General features: G+C 48.9%; 1 protein-coding gene across 1 annotated transcript in view; it reads left to right on the top strand.

Moving 5' to 3' along the window:
• The window catches only part of GRB2 (growth factor receptor bound protein 2), a 64,186-nt gene extending 51,225 nt beyond the window's left edge, over window positions 1–12,961 (top strand). The window contains exons 3-6 of the mRNA XM_043460674.1: window positions 949–1,046; window positions 7,234–7,356; window positions 10,035–10,203; window positions 10,935–12,961. Of these exons, the coding sequence (XP_043316609.1) occupies window positions 949–1,046; window positions 7,234–7,356; window positions 10,035–10,203; window positions 10,935–11,120 (576 nt within the window). The 3' untranslated portion in view covers window positions 11,121–12,961. The remainder of the gene's footprint in view (window positions 1–948; window positions 1,047–7,233; window positions 7,357–10,034; window positions 10,204–10,934) is intronic.
• The last annotated feature ends 7,676 nt before the right edge of the window (window positions 12,962–20,637 follow it).

Here is a 20,637-nt window from a genome sequence, read left to right as displayed (position 1 = left end):
GTTAGCTGTTTTGAAGTTGGGCTCACATTTCAGTTTCTCTTTTTAAGCTAATAGCTTTTTAAAAATGCCTTGTACCCTTTGCCTTTTGTTAGAAATCTGGGATTCAGAGGGTGGATTTTATACTGTGCCTAGCTCTATTCTGGTTCTTTTAATACTCTACAGATGACAGGATCTTGGCCTGACCTGTCCATATAAGTCCGTATTGGAGAGCACCTTCCTTTGAGTTCTGAAAATCTATGTGGTCTTCGCTAGCTCGTAACCTTGGATTGCATCACATTTCTAGGTCTGTTTTCACTTTGTAGAATGCAGTGGCTCAGTTGTATGGTCTCTGGGTCTTTCCCCTAATTAGGCTGGTTGGTGTGCTTTGAGCCTTCTCTAACTCTACCCTTGAGGATAAGGGAAGTAGGCCTTGCTGTGTTTCTTCATTAAAATACGTTTTTCCCTTACACGGTCCCATAGTGGAGCCTGCAGGTGGCAGCGTGACGGTGGCTGACCCACACTTGGGGTAACCCAGAGCCAGTATGGGGAGAACCCTGGGTGGAGTCTCGTAGTGGACATGGGCTGGGAGACCCCCGGGCAGGGCGCTCTGTTGCCACGCGCCTGTGCAGTTATGCCTTCCCTGTCCCTTCATTCTCTGATCAGTGCTTGCTCTTCTCCAGAATCTCCTCACAGAAACTCAACTTTTATTTTTCCCTCCCTTTCCTTTTCTGCTGAGACTTCGATGCTAGATTTTCAGGAGCCTGAACCTCTCATTTCCAGAGACAACTTCTCTTTTTAAGTTGCCATAACTCAGCTTGTTGGAAATCACGTTTGGCGTCCATGTGGTCATACTCCAAAAAAATACCTTTTACAAACAAACCCAAAAGGCACTGTAATCGTCCCCGTGGCTTCCCACTTAAGAGCGAAAAGGAAATGATTGTTTTCTCTCCTTGTTTGAATTCCTTTCAGGTTTTGAATGAAGAATGTGATCAGAACTGGTACAAGGCAGAGCTCAATGGGAAAGACGGCTTCATTCCCAAGAACTACATAGAAATGAAACCACATCCGTAAGTTGGGCTCTGCTTGACCATTCAGGGTCAGACACGCTTGCTTGTTTCTGTTTTTAAAATTGAGATCGTCGGGGTGGATGTCATACTTTTTCTTATGTTTTCCCAGGGAATTAACAAAGCACGTTGATTTTCCATGTTCTTATGAGTATACAACGAGAGCATAATAGTCAATAATGGTCTATGTTTTCATTGATAATTGTCAGTGATCTGCAAATGATAAAACAGGTCCATATTTATTCTTCTGTGAAACCTTTGGTGCCAGATGTGTTTTGCGTTTTGCAAAAAATGCCAGATTCTGTGCTTCTTGAGTTTTTAGAAAAGGTACTTGTCACATGGTTTGGTATTGATATGTTTGATTTTCCAATGGGACCATGTCTTAATAGTCTTGATACCCCCAGAGCACAGTACTGGGCCTGTGATTGGTCCTCGGTCAGTGTATGCTATAGTCACTGCCCTGGCCTCCATTTGAGTGTTCCCACTTCAGAGAAAACAACAGGCTGCTGAGAACAGTGGGGAAAAATTTTGTTTTTAGTTCCAGAACCTTTTATGTTGCTATGTGACAGGGTGGGGTCCTGGGAGCCCTTACAGGCCACTTCCCTCCCACCCTTCTCTTACCCCCTCCTGTATTATCTCTGCTCCTACCTCAGACACGGTCGTTTTCTTGTATGTCAGGGAGAACTGAGGCTTTCAGTGCTCAGATTAGAATGCTGCTGAGACATAAAGAAATGGTAGATCTTACCTACTTGTTTTAACAACAGAATGGTAAAGAAAACTTTTAGATGACTGCCCCACCTCGAGTGGCAGCCCATTTGTCCCTCTCCCTCATTGTCACTGTTGTGATGTGTCCCTGTCGCTTCTCTTCCCCCAGATACTGGAGCAAAAATCTTTACCTCCGCTTGTCTCACACAGATCTGCCATCATCTTACCCAGGTGCCACAGAGTGCAAAAGGGCCTTGACCGTGGTACAGCTCATTCCTCTCTATCCTGCAAATTGAGACGCTTCCAGTATTTCAATTTTAAAACCACTAATTTATGAATATAATTCTCATCTTTTTAAATATTTTAGTTTATTGGAGTATAGTTGATTTACAGCATTGTGTTAGTTTTTAGATTCATTTCTCATGAAGGTTATCACAGAATATTGAGCAGAGTTCCCTGTGTTATACTGTAAGTCCTCACGGGTTGTCTGTCTTGCGTACAGTAGTGTGTGTACATCCCAAGCTCCTGATGGATGGATATGGTTCTCTTTACAAAAGACTAACAGTGGAGAAAGCTACAGAGCAATGTGAGTTTCTCCCCATAGACGCACCCCTGTCACCAGCAAGTGAAGGGAGTCAGGTGCTCCCTCATGGACCAGATCAGCTCTAAGAGGGTGCTTTGCCTTCCATCAAACAAAGCAGATGACTCAGGAGCTTCCCCCAAACCATCTGTCGGGTTCATGTTTTGGTCACGAAATTCTTACGCAGTTCTCATGATGTGCAGAGACCGACCTTGGTACTGGGAAGTTAGGTTCTGTAGTTGGTATAATTATGGTATTTTATGGTAAAATTGGTAATTTATGGTATAATAATAATAATGTATGGTATAATAAAATGTCTGCAAAATTAGTAGGAAGTTCTTGAGAGATCACGTCCAGGAAGCCATCACCTGCAGAGTGAGGGTCGGGTTACCCTTCAGTTTGGTCATGGGAAGAAGCCTGTGAATATCTGTCCTGTATGATCCAGCACTGTCTGTAGTGAAGCATCTGCGGGGTCTCCAAGGAAACTGCCTATACTTCAAAAAGAACCCAGCACCAAAAAAAAAAAAAAAAGAACCCAGCACCTTCTGATGGCTCACTAAATGTTTCATGGAGTGATTCACAAGAAGAAAATCAGTCTAATTTGTAAAGGACATTTTTCTAGTTTTTGTTTGGAACTTGGACTGTCTTGTATCTTTGTAGCTATATGAGTTTGATCTCTCCCCACTTCCCCTAAAAAGATACTAGATTCCTTGAGGAATTTTTGTCTTCTGCTTTTATAGTCCCTTGCAACTCATGCCTTGCTTCTGCACAGAGTAGCTAAGTAGTTTTGAATTGATACTGAGACCCAAATGCTTGCAGAAAGGCTGGGACCGATTTGTCCATGACAATAAAAGCCAAAGTACTAAATACTCAGGCGTTCCATGGAAGAGATTCCTGGCCCCTTGTCAGTGGACTGATAATGTCCTTGTAACGTTAGATTGGCGGGTTTTAACATGTAGCCTTGCCTGGGTTACTAAAATGTTGATGCAGGTAGTGGTATCCAAGATACTCCAGGAGACAGGCAGGTCGTCACTGACTCCTGGGACGCGCACCAAACACACTTCTGCGCTCTGCGGCCACTCAGGTTCGGAGTTGCTCTGGGGACTCTGCAGACTGCATCACGGAATACACCCCTCAGGAAAAGCACTTGGGCAGTGGTCACTGGGAGTCCCACAGGGCTTCCTACCTCTCAGTCCATACAAAAGCCAAAAATGTGCACGTCTGTTCCTGCAGTACTTCCTTAAGAGATCCCGGATCTACTCAAGCTTTTCTGTAAAGGGCCGGATAATAAATATTTTAAGCCTTATGGGCCATGTGCAGTTTCTGTCATGTCACATATTCGTCTTTGTTTGAAGTTTTTTAAATAACCCTTAAAATTTTTTAAATAGTCTCAGATTTAAAGTCATACCAAACCCAGACAGATTTAGGCCAAGGGTCATACATAAGTTTGCTGACTTCAGCGGTAGATCCAGTGATAACAAAATCAACCTAAGTTCCCTTTCATTTGCATATTTCCAGGCTGAAGGGGAATTCAGCAGAACATCAGGCTGTAATTTAATATTAAATAAATTGTCTGCAGCTCTAAATCCTTGTTGTTGTTTTTCAGATTGTTTCAGGTGACTTAGGCATTTCAGATCTGACTGTTGAAAACATAGGAAAAGGTCCTCTTCCTTGGATAGCTGCGGTTACTGGCCTGATGGTTGAAAAACCACTCTCATGCCTGCTCTTGTCTCCCCACTGTAGGGAACTCTGGAATAATAACTGATCAGTAAGCATCGAGTTCAGGCCCCGTGGTGCTTCCTTCCCAGACTCTGACTGGAGGGCAGGCAATGCTCATCCATCCAAGCTCTGAAAAAGGAAACCATAGTACAGAAGAAAAGCCCACGACCCTGAACTGGGGGGTGTGGTTGACCTCTTAGGCCAGTTTCACGCAGAGCTGCTCTGTGACTGGATGCCCAGCTGCACGGGGTCTGGGCTGGGTCAGAGCTGTGGGAGAGCGCGGGGCACCCTCCCTCCCCCTCCCCCTCCCCCTCCCCCCCTTTCTAAGGTTTGTTAGGGAGGAAGAGGGAAGTTTAAAATGGAGTGTGACCTAACACAGCGTTTGAGCTAACAAATTAAACACAGACGGCGGAATGATTGTTGGCATTAGTGTTGCAGCATGAGTTGTATATACTGGGGTGGATCCAAATACATGCTCTTCACATTAAATGCATGTGGATGAACGCCTGTGGGATGTAATATAGACTTGAATTGGAAATAAGCTGCTTCTTCCCATGGTATTATAGCATAAACCTGTATTTTTTTAAAAGTTTAAAAAATTTGACCATAGCCATATAGTTCCACATAAATAACACCTTTCATTGCGTTCATGCTCAGTCATGTCCAACTCTTTGTGACCCATGGACTGTAGCCCGGCAGGCTCCTCAGTCCATGGAATTTGTCAGGCAAGAATACTGGAGTGGGTTGCCATTTCCTCCTCCAGGGGATCTTCCCGATCCAGGGATTGAACCCAAGTCTCCTGTGTGTGTGTCCTGAATTGGCAGGTGGATTCTCTACCACTGAGCCACCTGGAAAGCCCAAACGTCACCATTGAAAGAAGTTAGTTATAAACAATGTGAAATGCTGAGGAAGTGTACATGGTATTGAATGCTTTAACTGAGAGTGACAGCTGCTCATCACGTAGCATAATACCCCTTCTGTTGTGAGACACCCTTTCTCTTGGTGTAGGGGTTGGCGGGTGTTTAGTGAAAACAGGAGCAGACACCAAACTCGCCAACTAATTTTCTGTCTTTCAGTCTGGGTGCTTATACTAAGGTGTGTTTACTTTGTAAAAATTCCAATCAGTACTTCGTATCACTACAGCGTTTTGTTTTGTGTTTTTTTAAAGTTGAAAATAAAAATTAGTTAGTTTTAAGCTGGGAGCAAAAAAGTACTGCCTCTGTATCTGTATTGCCGTGCGCCATAAGGGGAAGGTCTAAACACACACACCTGCCTGCCAACAATCACTGCCTCTGGGGAGTTTGGGAGAAAAGTCTTGCTTTTTATTTTTATTTCACGCACATCTAAGCTATTTTAATTTAGATCCATTACTTACACCTTAAAAAGGAAGACAGTGGAGAAGGAAATGGCAACCCACTCCAGTATTCTTGCCTGGAAAAGTCCATGGACAGAGGAGCCTGGCGGGCTGAAGTCCATGGGGTTACATGACTGAGCATGTGTGCCCGAGGGTGGAGGGAGATGGGTTGGTAGCAATAAAGTGGTAGAACTAAAAAAAAAGGAAGACAGGAAAATGCCTGCCTGGTGGGACGATGGCTGGCAGTCTATGAGGACAGAGTGTGACTGTTGAGGAGCTTCACCCACCTACCCCTCAGCCCAAGGCCTGCCGAGGGCGTGTGCGCTGCCCGCCCGAGAGCACAGACGGAGCCAGAAGGCACCTACGAGGTCGCAGCACTGGGAGCCGTCCTTTCCTGGCTGGCCGTCATTCTGCTCTGTTACTGTCTGATTTCTCTGGTGTGGCCTTCCTTCCAGGCACTGGAGGACTCACCCTCGAGTTCTTTGTAGGCACAGGAAGATAGGTGGTACCAGCTCCCCAGCAGCTTCGCCTCCAATGAGGCAGACACGAGGCTGCAGATTTCAGGCCTGTTTAAAGTCACTAAGGGCAGCTTCTGGATGCACCCTTCCCATCTTTCTCTTTGAATTTTAGCAGAGTGTATTATTTCAGACTGAAGGCAAAAGGAGAAGAGGATGGCAGAGGATGAGGTGGTTAGATAGCATCACCAACTCAATGGACATGAACTTGAGCAAACTCCCGGAGATAGCGGCAGACAGGAAAGCCTGGCGTGCTGTAGTCCATGGGGTTGCAGAGAGTCAGACGCGACTTAGCGACTGAACAGTAATGACAGTTATTTCAGAGACATCTTGCAGTGTAGTCACTTATAAGTAAGATAGATATGTTAGATTTTATAGCTTTAAAGGACTCTTTGGTACCTTTGTTATTCTAGTTTGCACATTTAATGCATGTCAGTCAGATGAAGCAGGTAGGTCTTTATCAGCTCCAACTGGTGTCAATTGCTTTTTTTAAATAGAGAACCTTGTTTTCACAGTCATCCGTCCTAATTCATCGTGGCTTTCCTGTGACAAGTGAGGCGCCTGTGGCCTGAAGCTGTTTCAGAGATTTCTTCTCCTCTTCCTTCTGGCCCGCCCCAGCTGCTCCTGCCCTTTTCCATGACTTCACTCTCTTTTCTTGTGACCCCAGTGAATCAGCACTGGGAGAGGAGACTCTAACTTGCTCCAAATGCAGCTAGCTGGCTCTGCACCGGGTAGACCATAGCATTCCTGGTGGTTCCTGAAAACCAACCTCTGAGCCGTGACGGCAGAGAGAGGCCTTGAGAGGAGTGTCCGCCACAGCTGCCCGCAGGGGCTGCTCCCTCCCAGCCCGAGCCTCTCCCCTTCGTGTGCTTAGAAGTAGCCCAGCTTCTGGGCCTTCTCTTCATCCCACTGTAGAGGCTGCTGCCTTATCAAGTGGCTGCAGGAAGGTCTGTCTCACCCTAAGTGGTTCATCCTGTGCTCAAATCGATAGATCTGGGCTTTCCCCTGGCGCCTTGCTGATGAGTCAGCTGGGGGCCCACTGTGCTTTGGCTCAGGAGGCCCATCTTTAAGTGTCTTCCTCTGTAGAAAGAGTGGCCCACGATCGTGTCTTATGAGTCACTTTCTGGAGAGTGGGGAAGGGAGGAGACGGTTGAAGGGAGACAGTACCCCTCTCAAGCCAGGACGGACGTGTGCTGACAGGAGGGCTGAGAGGGAGGCCCTTCCCCCGGCGAGGAGTGTGCTGTTACGTTTGGGAGGCTGGACATCCCGTTTCTTTGTAGGGAAGCAGATGTTGACTGGCTTGCCTTCCTTCCTTAGGTGGTTTTTTGGCAAAATCCCCAGAGCCAAGGCAGAAGAAATGCTCAGCAAACAGCGGCATGATGGGGCCTTTCTTATCCGAGAGAGCGAGAGTGCTCCTGGGGATTTCTCCCTCTCCGTCAAGTAAGTATTTCCTGCTTTAACTGCCTGGAATCCTGTCTGCAGCTGATGGACATTGTGAAGCCAGGGGCCAGGTGTCTGGCTCCACACACCAAAGGTGGCAACCTAGGAGAGGTTTTGTCTAAACAGCCTGTTATAAATCACAACACTGTATATTAAAATCCTCATTTCTGGCTCCTCTTAAAAGTTGTCTCTTGCAGCACTGGATTTAAATTCCCATGTGGAAACGGTCTTCAGTTGCTGAGCAGCTGAGCGTCAGAGAGGAAACACACTTGTCAGTTCTCCCCAGGCCCCACCACCCCGCAGTGCTCAGCACACACGCGGCTCTGCCGGCAGCTGCTCACCGCGTCAGCTGCCTCGTGCACCTTTTCCAGGTGTCAGCTGAAGCCTGCCAGCATCAGCAAAAGGGGACCACAGGAGTTTGGGAGCTTTTTGCTTTTCCCAGGGGTAAATTTAAATGTGGAAGGGAGCTGGTATGCAGGGGAGAAAGGCAGGGAGTCATACCACCATGGGGATCATGGAGAATATAAACTGGAACTTTGAGAATGCTCCGCTAATCACTCCCCACCCGCGACATAAGGCTGTGACTCCAGCTGTCCTTCCCATGAGTGTTTGACTCTCCGTTTCTAGTTCACGTCACAGGAAACCTGCCCCTGCCCCACTCCCACCCCGGGAACCATACTGACCACCTCATCATTTATATGATGCAGGGCTGATTAGATTAAAACCCAGATCACTTTAACATACATTTAAAATGAAGACTGGAAAACAATTTATTTGCCATTTACAAATGATATCAAGATTTTTCAGTTTCAGAAATCAACTCAATATCTTGTTTCATTTTAGGACCAAATGTGCGGTTAAAGTGTTGGGGCTTTTTTTTTTTTAACTGTAGGTTTAAATCGAAAAAATTTTGTGTTCCTTTTCTCTGTGAAGATGTGGGAGGTGGTTTCAGGTAACATTTTCAGTGTTCTCAGCTACATTTCCAGTATAGTTTGGGTTTAGTTCCATCATGAGAAACTCAAGCCATCTGATTATCACTTTTCCTCTTGTAGCAATGGCTTTTCTTTTTTCTTCTTAATAGGCTTTACTTTTTTAGAGCAGAATTTATGTTCACTGCAAAATTGAGTGGAAGGTACAGAGATTTCCCGTGTGCCCCTCACTCCCACATGCACAGAACAGCGGCTTTCTGATGTGCCTGATTAAACACATGCAAATGAGGATCTGGTGGGCGAGGAGCACCTTGAGGTGGATGAGCTTTCATGCTTCTCATTAACTTGCGTTTCCTCCTCTCCCTTACGTCTTACACAGACCCAAGTATAAACCCAACCGTGGAAGACGAGGAATACAGGCAGCTAATCCTTGAATGGTACCCAGAAGCCCCTGGCAGTTCACGTTTGGTTGTCTGATGACCGTGGTCCCTGCCCATGCTCGCCAGGTGGCCACCAGAAAGCTCCCATTTTAGCAAATAAAACAGAGCTCATGTATTCCTTGCTTTAGAAATAAAATTTGAAACAGGTGTCATAACCACCTCTTAGCAGCACAAGCACCCGAGCCAAGGAGGTTCAGGAATCCACAGCCTCAAGTTTGCAAGGTGTTGGGCGTCTGTGGCGGAAAGACGCCTGTTGCTACCGCTCACCCCAGCAGGGACCCTGCGCCCCTTTCAGAAGCCGAGTGCGATGCGCAGCAGTAGAGGGCTTCCCTGAGCCCAGAAGTGTCTTTCCTCAATAAAGCCGTCCTGCTCGTCCGCTGTTTTTCTCGTGAGCTCTCAGTGCAGTTTCTAGGCTCTTTGCGCCTGTACTCAGTGACTTCCTTCAAGCTCAGTGCTGCCACCTGCTGGCTTGGTTTTAAGAAGTGTTTTTGCTTTAACTCCGATAATGGGAGGACGAGGCTCCCATTTGTTCATTTAACAGGTCTTCATAGAGCGTCTTCGGATGCCAGTGAGGACCTTGAGAGCTCAGCAGAGAGCAGGATGGGTGGGGCCTTGCTTGAGCTGATGTTCAAGGCAGAGAGCATGGTGGTGGTGGGCCATTCCCACTGAACCAGATCATGCTGTTTTTCTGGGCCATTGTAAAGGAGGCGTTTGTCATTTCTCCAGGTGGTAGAGAAGCCTTTTGGGGGTGGGGAGGTGCCTGGGCCTTTATTTATTGTCCATATATGTCCTTTTCTTTTGAGACCTTTTCCGCATGTGTAGAACTGAAATCCCTGATTAGAAAACACAACTTTAAATTCTTCCTGGTTACAGGAGAATTGTTGGAAGTGTATCCAATCCCTCCTTTTCTCACCTTATTTCCTATCCTACCTTTTGTAGTCTTCAGATGTCACACAGGATTTCGGTGTTTTTTTTTTCATTTGGCACAGTCCATGGCACGTAGAAGCATTCTGTAGGTTGGGGCTTTTTTTTGTTGTTGTTAATGTCTTCAGAAGTAGGTTAATAGGGCTCCCTGTCCGGCGAGGATTCTTCTGTTGTCGCTGGCAGTCATCATTCTGATGGAGGGTCTCCGGGCACTCTCCACCCGCCAGGGAGTCAAGTTGTGCTGCAGTCATGGTCTCCTCAGCCTGGGAGGGCGTGGCTGAGACACAAGTTCTCCAGGGATCCTGCTTGATGGGCAGGGGGCCCCTGGGCAGCCAGGACAGAGCCCTCCGGCCGGGTCTCACATGCATCCTCTGCCCCTCCCCAGGTTTGGAAATGATGTACAGCACTTCAAGGTGCTCCGAGATGGGGCTGGCAAGTATTTCCTCTGGGTGGTCAAGTTCAACTCTTTGAATGAGCTGGTAGATTATCACAGATCTACATCCGTCTCCAGAAACCAGCAGATATTTCTCCGGGACATAGAGCAGGTGCCGCAGGTAAGCCTCGAAGGAGAGCTTGGGGTCACCCTTAGCAATGAAGAATAGCTCCTTAGGCAAGCGGGTGGTGTTTTATTTTAAAGGGTTACTTCAGGGCCTTCTGTGCTCATTATTAATTCATGTTAAAGATTTGGATTTGAAACAGAGTTTTGCGTTTCCCAGAGGCCGCTTCTGTGAAGCGGTGTGTTGCTGAAGTTACCCTGTCTCTAGGGTGGGGGTCTTTAACACACCCTCACACACACTTTGCCTGGAAGTAGACTGTGAGGAAAGGCACAGCTGTAAGGGGGCGGGGTCCACACTCACGGCTGAATTCCTCTGCCTCACGTACTGGTTAGCACCAGCCTGTTGTGTACAAGCTTTACCCTTTGGACTTTTCCTAAGTGACACTGTGGTGGGAACTGAAACATTTCCTCATCTGGGATTGTAAGCAAAGCTCCAGGGGCTGTTTCTGCAGTTCTTTCCCGAAGCAGTACCTGCGGCTGGATGCTGGGGGCGAGGTTGCCCACGGCAATGGAGACCCTGCGGTGGTTTCCTTCGTTGGTGAAAGATTACTCGACGCCCCCTAGAGTAAACTCTGTAAGAATTTGTGGAGGGGGGAGGAGAAGTGAGGGGTTGTTTTAGAAGATGAGAAAAGGCTGGCCCACATTCGTTTCCCCGTCATTGGTCCGCTTCCAGGGGCCTGGCCACGGTCAAGGGTGCAATGTGTATTTTCTCCCTGCCTTCTTCTGCAGCAGCCGACATATGTCCAAGCCCTCTTTGACTTTGACCCCCAAGAGGATGGAGAGCTGGGATTCCGTCGGGGAGACTTTATCCACGTCATGGATAACTCAGACCCCAACTGGTGGAAAGGGGCTTGCCACGGGCAGACCGGCATGTTCCCACGTAATTACGTCACCCCCGTGAACCGGAACGTCTAAGAGTCAAGAGATTATTTAAAGAAAGCGAAAAATTTTAAACACACACAAAAGAATTAAACCCACGAGCTGCCTCTATCAGCAGCCTGTGAGGGAGCTCAGAACACCTGGCCGGGCCGCCTGGTGACCGGTCACTTTGGTTGGAACTCTGGGGGGTGGGAGGGGGAGTTGGATATAACAATGCCAAAACTTACCTATAAATTAAGAAAAGAGTTTTTATTACAGATTTTCACTGCTGCTCCTGTTCTTCCTCCTCTGTCCTTTTTTCATCCTTTTTCCTCTTCTGTCCATCAGTGCATGACATTTACTGCCACATATAGTCCTAGCTGATGCCAATAATAAAAGAAAAGAAACCACGTGGGCTGATATTTTCTCTATGCAAAATGTCTGTTTTAGTCGGGAAGACAGAACAGCCGCTCCTGTGTTCTGCGTTTTATATACACTCATCGGAGCAGGCGGCCCCTGCCCTTCAGCTTCTGCTGGAGGAGGGAGGGTGTGAGTGGGGGTGACAGGAGGGGTTGGTGCCCCCAAGGCTTCCTGCGAGCCAGGCCCCAGACCTGTGTCTTTTCTATATCCACTTCCCTTTCAAGTGGTGTTCCTGAGCATGCTGTCTTTCATAGTGCCTTCTGCCTTATTTCGAGGGTTGCTTCTGAGTGGTGTTTTTTTTTCCTTGTTTGTTTTGTTTTAAAAATAAGTTAAAGACGGTCAGCCAGTTTGTCTCCTACTCTGTGTAAATATTTCCCCCCAGGGAGGGGAGGACAGGGTAGAGAAGAGGAGACAAGCGAGAGGAGGCTGTGGGCGTCCTCCTGCCTGTGGGCAGCCAGAGTCTTAAGGTTCAGCTTTAACATTTGTAGCCCCTGGAGGTTAAGGGAGCCGGGGCGCAGTGGAACCAGGTTACCGCCCTCCCCACGTCTGACTGCATCTGGCTGAGGGGGGGAGGTGGGGCTGGGTCCTTGACCTTGCAGTCTCGGGTGTTATCTGTCCCCTCCTTAGTCCCAAACACCCACAGTAACCAGTCTCTGGAGCCAGCCAGTTTCAAGTGCAGGAAAGTCCAAGGAGTTTAAACTGTATCAGGTTCTACCATGTTCTACACTGGGGGAAAAATGAGCGTTTCGCTTCATCTTTCTGGCTCTGAAAGCTGGGGGTATCCGTTCATGGCTCTCACCTGTATGTCCCCTGCCTGACCCGCCCAGGTGAGCTTCAGGCCGCATTCGGGAAGCAGCTGGGTGGTTTTTCATTTCTGCATTCACAGCGGGCTGTGTTCGTGGCTGCTCCACCTGGCCCCCCGAAAAGGAAGTGTCTCTGTGACGCAGGGGCAGGCAGAAAGAAGGTTGGAACTAGGAAGGCCGAGTCCGTGGCAGAGCTCTGTCCGTCCACCTCCTGCCGGCTTCCTGTCCCTCGTGGTGATGTGCGTGAGCATCCTCTCCCCACCCACCCCCTCCCCACAACAGAGACAGATCCGCTGGGGGTTGGTGGCGGCCCTCAGCTCCTGAAGTGGTCAGTCAGCGTCTCTGCTGGACTCTGGTCGTGGACCGGACTTGGCCCGGAGCGCCTGGGGCCCAGGAGGTGCTGCCCTCCCGGACAGAGCATCCGCCACTCTCCACGCGCTTCTCCCCTGATAATACGAGGAATCTCTGGCATTCTGCACCTGGACCATTTGATTGTTTTATTTTGGAATTGGTGTATATCATGCAGCCTTGCAGAACTAAGTTTTGTGTGTATATATTTAAAAGAAAATCAGTGTTTAAAAAGACCTGTGTACTTAATCCTTTAACTCTGCGGATAGCATTTGGTAGGTAGTGATTAACTGTGAATAATAAACATACAATGAACTCTTCACTGTATATTTTTTCTTTTTTTATACTGCTTTGCCTAAAGTAAAAAACCTAGAGACTGTCAGGGGCTGGGGATGCTTGTGTTCTTATTTCCAACTCGCCTCACTCTAGGGAGCCACGTGGGTCTCGTGAGCCCCGGGAGGACCGATGCCCACGTCATGTTGGTCAGAACCCCTGGGAGCAGGTTCCTGGTGTGAGTCGCCAGGCCCCACCCTCAGCTCCGCCATTGAGGGCATCCGCAGGCATGCCTGATGTTTCTGACAGAAGGCACGGGCCACACTTTAAAAACCGATCCAGACCTAGCACTTAGGACCAAGTGTGGCTGGCCTGATTCTTGTCCTGCCCCCCACCGCCACAAAGGACAGACGAACAGAAGGAGCTGTGTGGAAGGAGTCTCGGTGGCGCAGTGGGGCTCTTCAGGTGACCCTGGGCCTGTCGCCACCCACAGCACTGGCAACAGGAGGTGAAGCAGGACTTGTTTAGAGGGAAAACAGAACACCAAACCTGAGCAGTTTCCACTTGTGTCCTTGGAGCCCAGCACACCGCCTTGCTTGCGGCTGACCTGCCGGGGGCCAAGGGGCTCAGGGTCCACCCAAGCTGTCTCCAAAGCTGATCCAAAAGGGGGCCGTTGGAGTGAAAACTTGCAGGCTCTGTGAGGTTCTTTTTGCCCCCTTGACTCATGGCTTCAGAATTAATAGGAAAATGACTGCTTTTGCACTAGTCCGGTCACAAGTTTCTTGGTGGCTGTGTCCCCCTCCTCCGACCCTGGGTCTGTCATTCCTGGGCAGAGAGTGCCTCTAGGGAGGCTCCACCGAAAGCTCTGCTGGATGAGTGGGCTCCGCCCCGTTCTCTTCTGAGCAGCCCTCCTGACACTTCTTACCCAGTGCCCTGGGCTTCTAACAGAAGCTCAATTTATATGTGACTGTGGAGGGGGTGGCAGTGAGAGCACCTGCCCAGCCCTCCCAGGCAGCCTGCAGCTCGAGGGGGCAGGTTGGAAGGAGAAAGGGCATGGACCCGTATCTGCCTTTCCTCAACACTGATTCCGCTGAGAGCTGACCTTCAAGTAGGACATCTTGCTTTCCCAAACAAGTGAACCAGCGAACCTGAATTGACAGGCAAATTCTCCAGGTTCGCCCTAAGCCCGGTTGTCACAGAATAGCACAGAGTTTACTTGTGTTTCTTTGGGGGCTTCTTAGACTAGGGCTGGGGAGTTACAGACCCCTCCCTCCACCCAAATCCCCAGGTGGGGCCTGATGAAGCAGGGCTCTAGAAGGAGCTGGAAGTGGGCAGCTCCGGAAGGTTGGGGTTTGGGGATTTTTGTGTTTCCAAGGATAGCTTTCCCGAGATTCAGTTCACTATGTGGAAGTCACCTATTTATTTATTTGGTCATGCCATGCAGTTTGTGGGGTCTTAGTTCCCAGACCAGGGATCCAACCCACGCCCCCTGACGTGGAAGCTTGGAGTCCTAACCAGTGGACTGCTGGGGAAGTCCCACAAGTCACCCACTTAATGTAGACCATTTGGGGGCTTCCAATGCAGGGGCTGGGGGTTTGGTCCCCAGTGGGGGAACTGACATCCCACATGGAGCAGGATGTGGCCAAAAATTAAAACGGGGAGGGGGGCAGGGAACCCTTTAATAAAGTAGACCATTCAACAGTGTTCAGTGGTATTCACAGATGATGCAATCCACTTCAGAGCTTTTTCATCATCCCCGGAAGAAACCATGTTTCTATCATCAGTTCCTTGCCGTTTCCCCCCAACCCCTCCAGGCCTGGCAACCGCTAATCTGCCTTCTGTCTCTGTGAACTTACCTGTTGTAGACATTTTACATAAGTGACATCATATAATATCTGGTCTTTCGTGGCGGGCTCCTTTCACTCAGCGTCGTGTTCCCAGGGATCATCCCTGGGGTGGCGTGTATCATTCCTTACAGCCATTAACATGCTCTGGTGTGGAGACACCACGTCTGTCTTATCCATTCTTACAATGATGGGTGGCTTCTCACGGGGCTCAGTGGTAGAGAATTCACCTGCTGTACAGGAGAGGAGGGTCTGATCCCTGGGTCGGGAAGACCCCCTGGAAAAGGGAATGCCAACCCACTCCAGTATTCTTGCCAGGGAAATCCCATGGACAGAGAAGCCTGGCGGGGCTACAGTCAATGGGGTCGCAAAGAGTGGAGCACAGCTTAGCGAGTCAGCGGCAACAATGATGGGCGTACAGGCTGTGTCCACTGTTTAGCTATCCTGAACGATGCCGCTATGAACATTGATGTGTCAGGGTGGACGAGGACAGACCCTGAAGGACTTGAGGCAGGGGCGCAGACAGTCCTTTTGGGCTGGAACAGTGAAGAACGGGGACCACGGAGGACACCCCTTGGTGAGCAGTGGTCCTAGTGAGCGGGAGGGGCCGCGGGGGGAGCCAACAGAAGCTGGTTGGTCTGAGCCACCTGTGGGAGGACGGGTTGAGGGGTCGAGAAAGAGGAGAGGTAGGGGTGACCATGGGGATCCTTCTTGAGCAGCAGGGGCTGAGGTTGCTGTCGCTTGAGACGGAGCAGGGGTGCGGTGGGGAGGCCGGGTAGACGGTTGCGTGTGAGGTGCCTGTGACCAGACGGCTGGAGCAGAGAACGTGTTCCCTTCTCGCTTGGGAGATGGATCTGGGTCAGAGGTGTGGAGGTGGCCCTGGAGTGCCCGCCCTGGGCAAGACCATACCTGCTCTCCTGAGGAAAGCCAAGCCCTGAGGCCTGGATGAGGAAGCAGCAAAGGAGAGGAGGTGGCGGCCGGAGAGGCAGGAGGCAGACCGGCCTGCTTCCAGGAGCTGGCCCCCGGGGCCATCCGCCCCCAGGCCCCCCGACCCCCATCCTGTCTCTTTCCCAGTCCATCCCGATGGTCCCCAGACTGCCCAGCACGCCTTTTCCCTTCTGCCGAAAGACCTTCCCTGGCTGCCAGGTTGCTGAGAGGACAAAGTGCAGCCTCCTGACCCACCGGTGTGCTGAGAGGTCAGAGTGAGCTCGGAGTTATGAGACCCAGGGCTTTGTTCCAGGCTGTGTGGCCTTGGGCAGAGCCTTTCACCTCGGATCCCTTCATTCATCTGCTTAAAAACAAGCCCTGTCACCAGACTGCCCTGAGGGATCGCATCTGTAGATGCCTTACAGACCATTAAAGTGTGATGGGGGACTTCTGGCGGTCCTGTGGTAAAGGTAACCGGGAAAAAAAGTAAGTATGATGGGACTGGTACTGATGATGGCCTTGGTGTTCAAAGCCTTTTACAGTCAGCCTGGTCCAGTCCTCCAGCCCTTTGACCCACTGAGCCCCTTCTGAGCATCCCTGGCTTTGCCAACATCCACCTTTCTCTCTGATCTGAAGCCAAGGTCTCTCCTCTCTGCTTGTCCGCTTACCCCCAACCCTACACACCTGCACCCTCTGAGAACCTTTCCTGACCGGCGCCCAGTGAACGCTGGCCCCAGCACCGTCTCAGAACCCCAAACGCAGGCGTGCCCCTTGACCCGTCCTGTGACACCACCCCACCCGCCGCCTCCAAGCCCCGGGCCCTGCTTCCCCGGGCTCTTGTCTACAGCCGGGAGCAGTGGTGCCACAGTGAGGAACCCAGATGCTGGGGTGGCCTCGGACAGGTCACCTCCTGTGTCTGGGGAGTGAGTAACCAGGTCGGTAACCTTAAACAAGTCACCTTTCTAAGCCTCAGGTCAAGAAACAAGTCGATAGAAAGTGAGGATTGCACGCGGTGAAGTGTGCTCCTCAGTGCTGGCTCCCACACCTGACAATTCATTCAGGGTCCTGCCCACTCCTGCTCAGCTCTGTGCCCACCCACAACTCTTGTTCTTACTGAGGGCCAAGGAATTCATCCACTATTTTAATTTTTTTAATATTTAAGTCTTTGATCCATGTGAAGGCTGTGATCAGTGAGAGCCTGGATCCATCTCGGTTGCCAGATAGCTACCCAGTTGCTCAGATAGCATTTATTAAAAGAGCCATTGTCAGCTCTCAGATTTGAGAGAATGCGTTTTAAAAAAACCAAAAACTTATTTTGTATCGGGGTATAGCCAATTAACAATGTTGTGATCCTCCTAGGTGAACAGCAAGGGGACTCAGGATTACATATACATGTATCCATTTTCCCCCAAGCTCCCCTCCCATCCAGGCTGCCCCATAGCCCTCAGCAGAGTAAGGCTGTTTGCTGAGCTTCCGTGTGACAGGGTCTGGTTGCTCAGCCCTTGCGAGGCGCAGGGTGCTGCTTCCTGAGGCTCCCCAGAGGTTAGGACCCCTGATGGGGTTGTTCCTCCCCCATCACTCTCCCTGCTCGCCTTGTCCCAGCTCTTCTTGCTTGTTTACATTTTTAACATAAACTTTAGAATCAGCTTGTCTAGTTCCAGAAAAAAAAAAGATGCCTCTGGGTGGTTTTATTTGGATCCTGTTAGATTTATAAGCTGCCTTCGGAAGAACTGACATCTTTATGACGTTGAGCCTTCCTGTCCAAGGACACAGCGTGTCTCTGCAGTTTCATGTCCCCTGGGAAAGTTTCAAAGTTTTCCTCCTGGAGGTTTTGTACATTTCTTGTCCTGTTTATTCCCAGATATTAATATTTCATCTGTTTTGTGGTTTTTTTTTTTTTTTTTTGCATGTACTAAGTCGCTTCAGTCGTGTTCGACTCTGTGCAACCCTAGGGACTGTAGCCCCCAGGCTCCTCTGTCCACAGGATTCTCCAGGCAGGAATACTGGAGTGGGCTGCCATGCCCTCCTCCAGGGGATCTCCCTGACCCAGGGATGGAACTTGCGTTTCTTATGTCTCCTGCATTGGCACGTAGGCTCTTTACCACTAGCGCCACCTGAAAAGCCCATTTTATTTTTTTACTGTCTTGTTTTTTAAACTTATTTGTTTTTATTTTGGCTGCATTGCATGGCTTGCAGGAGCTCATTAGTTCCCTGACCAGGGACGGAACTCGGGCCTCTGCAATGAGAGCAAATCCTATCCACTAGGCCAGCAGGGAACTCCCAGTGTTTAACTGATTTTTTTTTTTTTTTTAAAGACGAGGAAGCAGGAGAGAGCACAGGAAAGGCTCTCCCTTTTTCTTTTTTTAATATTTATATGTTTCTCGGACTGCGCAGGGTCTTAGGTGTGGCTCATAGGATCTTTCAGTTGTGGCATGTGGAATCTAGTTCCCTGACCAGGGATGGAACCCAGGCCCTTTGCATTGGGAGCGCAGAGTCTTAGCCACTGGACCACTGGGGAAGTCCCTTACTGATACTTTAAATCAGCCATCTTTTCCATCCTTTCATCTCACTGGTGTGTTTGTCTACATATGGGAAGGTATCGATTTCTCTAGACAAGTGTTGATCTCATTTCCCTACTGAATTATTGGATGGTTTGAAGTTTCCATCCTAAAGGAAATTAGTCCTGAATATTCTTTGGAAGGACTGATGCTGAAGCTGAAACTCCAATACTTTGGCCACCTGATGTGAAGAACTGGCTCATTTGAAAAGATCCTGATGCTGGGAAAGATCGAAGGTGGGAGGAGAAGGGGATGACAGAGGATGAGATGGTTGGATGGCATCACTGACTCAATGGAGATGAGTTTGAGTAAACTCCAGGAGCTGGTGATAGACAGGGAGGCCTGGCATGCTGCAGTCCATGAGGTTGCAAAGAGTTGGACATGACTGAGCGACTGAAGTGAACTGAACTGAAGTTGTTTGGCAGTTGATCTCACACACAACGCTGTTTTTTAAATCTCCCATTTAAACCCCTCAAGCAGGCAAGCTCCAAGAAGGCTTTTCCACCACTTCCAGAGCCCCCTGCACCAAAGCCAAGCAGACAAAATTAGTTTAGGGAGCAAATACTGAGGCTAAGAGTTGCAGGGGACTTCCCTGGTCATCCGGGCTTCTCTTGTGACTCAGCTCGTAAAGAATCTGCCTGCAGTGCAGGAGACCTGAGTTTGATCCCTGGGTTGGGAAGATCCCCTGGAGAAGGGAATGGCTACCCACTTCAGTATTCTGGCCTGGAGAATTCCATGGACTGTATAGTCCATGGGGTCGCAAAGAGTCAGACACAACTGAGCGACTTTTACTTCACTTCACTTCCCTGGTGGTCCAGTGGCTAAGACTCTGCATTCCCAGTGTAGGGGGACTGGGTTTGATCCCTGGTCGGGGAACTAGATTCCACATGCCACAAGTAAGAGCCTGAAAGCCACAATTAAAGATACCACGTGCTAAAATGAAGATGGAAGATCCCATGTGCTGCAGCTAAGACTCGGCACAGTCAAATAAATAAATGTTAAAAAAAAAACATAAAAAAGAGCTGAAGGTGTTCTCTTAGATGAGATGCTTTACGACTCCTATAATGAAATTTGTTTAAATCTGCTCAAACATCTTGTGTGAACACAATTCAAAATATTTTGTCCTGAATAAAGAATATAAGTCTTTTTGTAAACACTTCCTGACCATAAACACTTTGGGAGCCCGAGAAAACTAACCCACGGGAGCGTTTATGTTTCTCGGGACAAAATGTCACATCTGTCAGGATGGCTATTAAAAAAAAAAAAGGCGAAAAACAAGTATTGATGAGAAGGCAGAGAAAAGGAAACTTGTACACTGTTGGTGGGAAGGTAAATTGGTGCAGCCGCTATGGAAAATAGCATATAGGTTCCTCAAGAAATTAAAAATAGCCTCCCAGGCAGGTAAAATTCAGCCAGCCATTCAGGCCAATGGGCTCTCCTTTCTAGAACCATGACCTGGTTTGTCCATAATCTTGCCGAGAAGCCCTGCCATTGGTCGACGCTGCTGTGACTTAAAGCCCCACTGGCCGTATTTTGAAACAGTTGAGCAGGTTCCTCCACCTCCTGCTGAGGTCCCTACAGCTGAGCAGAGCTTAGAACAAACTGTCCATATTGCTCAAACTGGTAACTGCAAACAGCTCACAGTTCAGGAAGCTCAGCTGAACGGCTTGGTGGCCACTGAGCTGTGGATGTGGTTTTATGCTGGCAAGATCCTGGGCAAGAGTGGCATCATCAACTGTGATGTTTGAAGACCAGTCTTTAACATGTGACTCTATCTGCTTTATTGTTTGAGTATTCCAGGACCACATGGAGCAGACTGGTATTTGAATAAAATAAGACAGTGTGTCAAAAAAATTAAAAATAGAACAGTCAGATGATCCAGCCCTCCCACTTTCGGGTTATTCCAAATAACTGAAATCCAGATCTCAAAGGGATATTAGCATTCCGATGTTTATTGCAACACTGTTCACAATAGCCAAGATGTAGAAAAACCCAAATGTCCGCCAACAGATGAATGGATGGCACTTCCCTGATGGTCCAGTGATCAAGAATCCATGTTCCAATGCAGGGGACATGGGTTCGATCCCTGGTTGGAGAACTAAGATCCCATATACCACAGGGCAACTAAGCCCACGTACCACAGCTAGAGAAGCCTGCACACGGCAGTGAAAACCCAGCACAACTGAAAACAACAACAAAAAAAACCAAACCCTCCAAAAAATGTTAGACAAATTATACAAGGAAAAAAAAAACAGATGAATGGATAAAGAAGATCTCTCTCTCTCTCTCTCTCTCTCACACACACACACACACACACAGGGGAATACTATTCAGCCTTAACAAGAAGGAAATTCTGCAACATGCAACAACATGAATTAACACTGAGGGCATTATGCTTTAG

This window comes from Cervus canadensis, chromosome 1, assembly GCF_019320065.1.
Source record: "Cervus canadensis isolate Bull #8, Minnesota chromosome 1, ASM1932006v1, whole genome shotgun sequence".
Lineage (NCBI taxonomy): Eukaryota > Metazoa > Chordata > Mammalia > Artiodactyla > Cervidae > Cervus > Cervus canadensis.
Note: the sequence above shows the minus strand (reverse complement) of the source record. Positions and strands in the feature narration are given on the sequence as shown.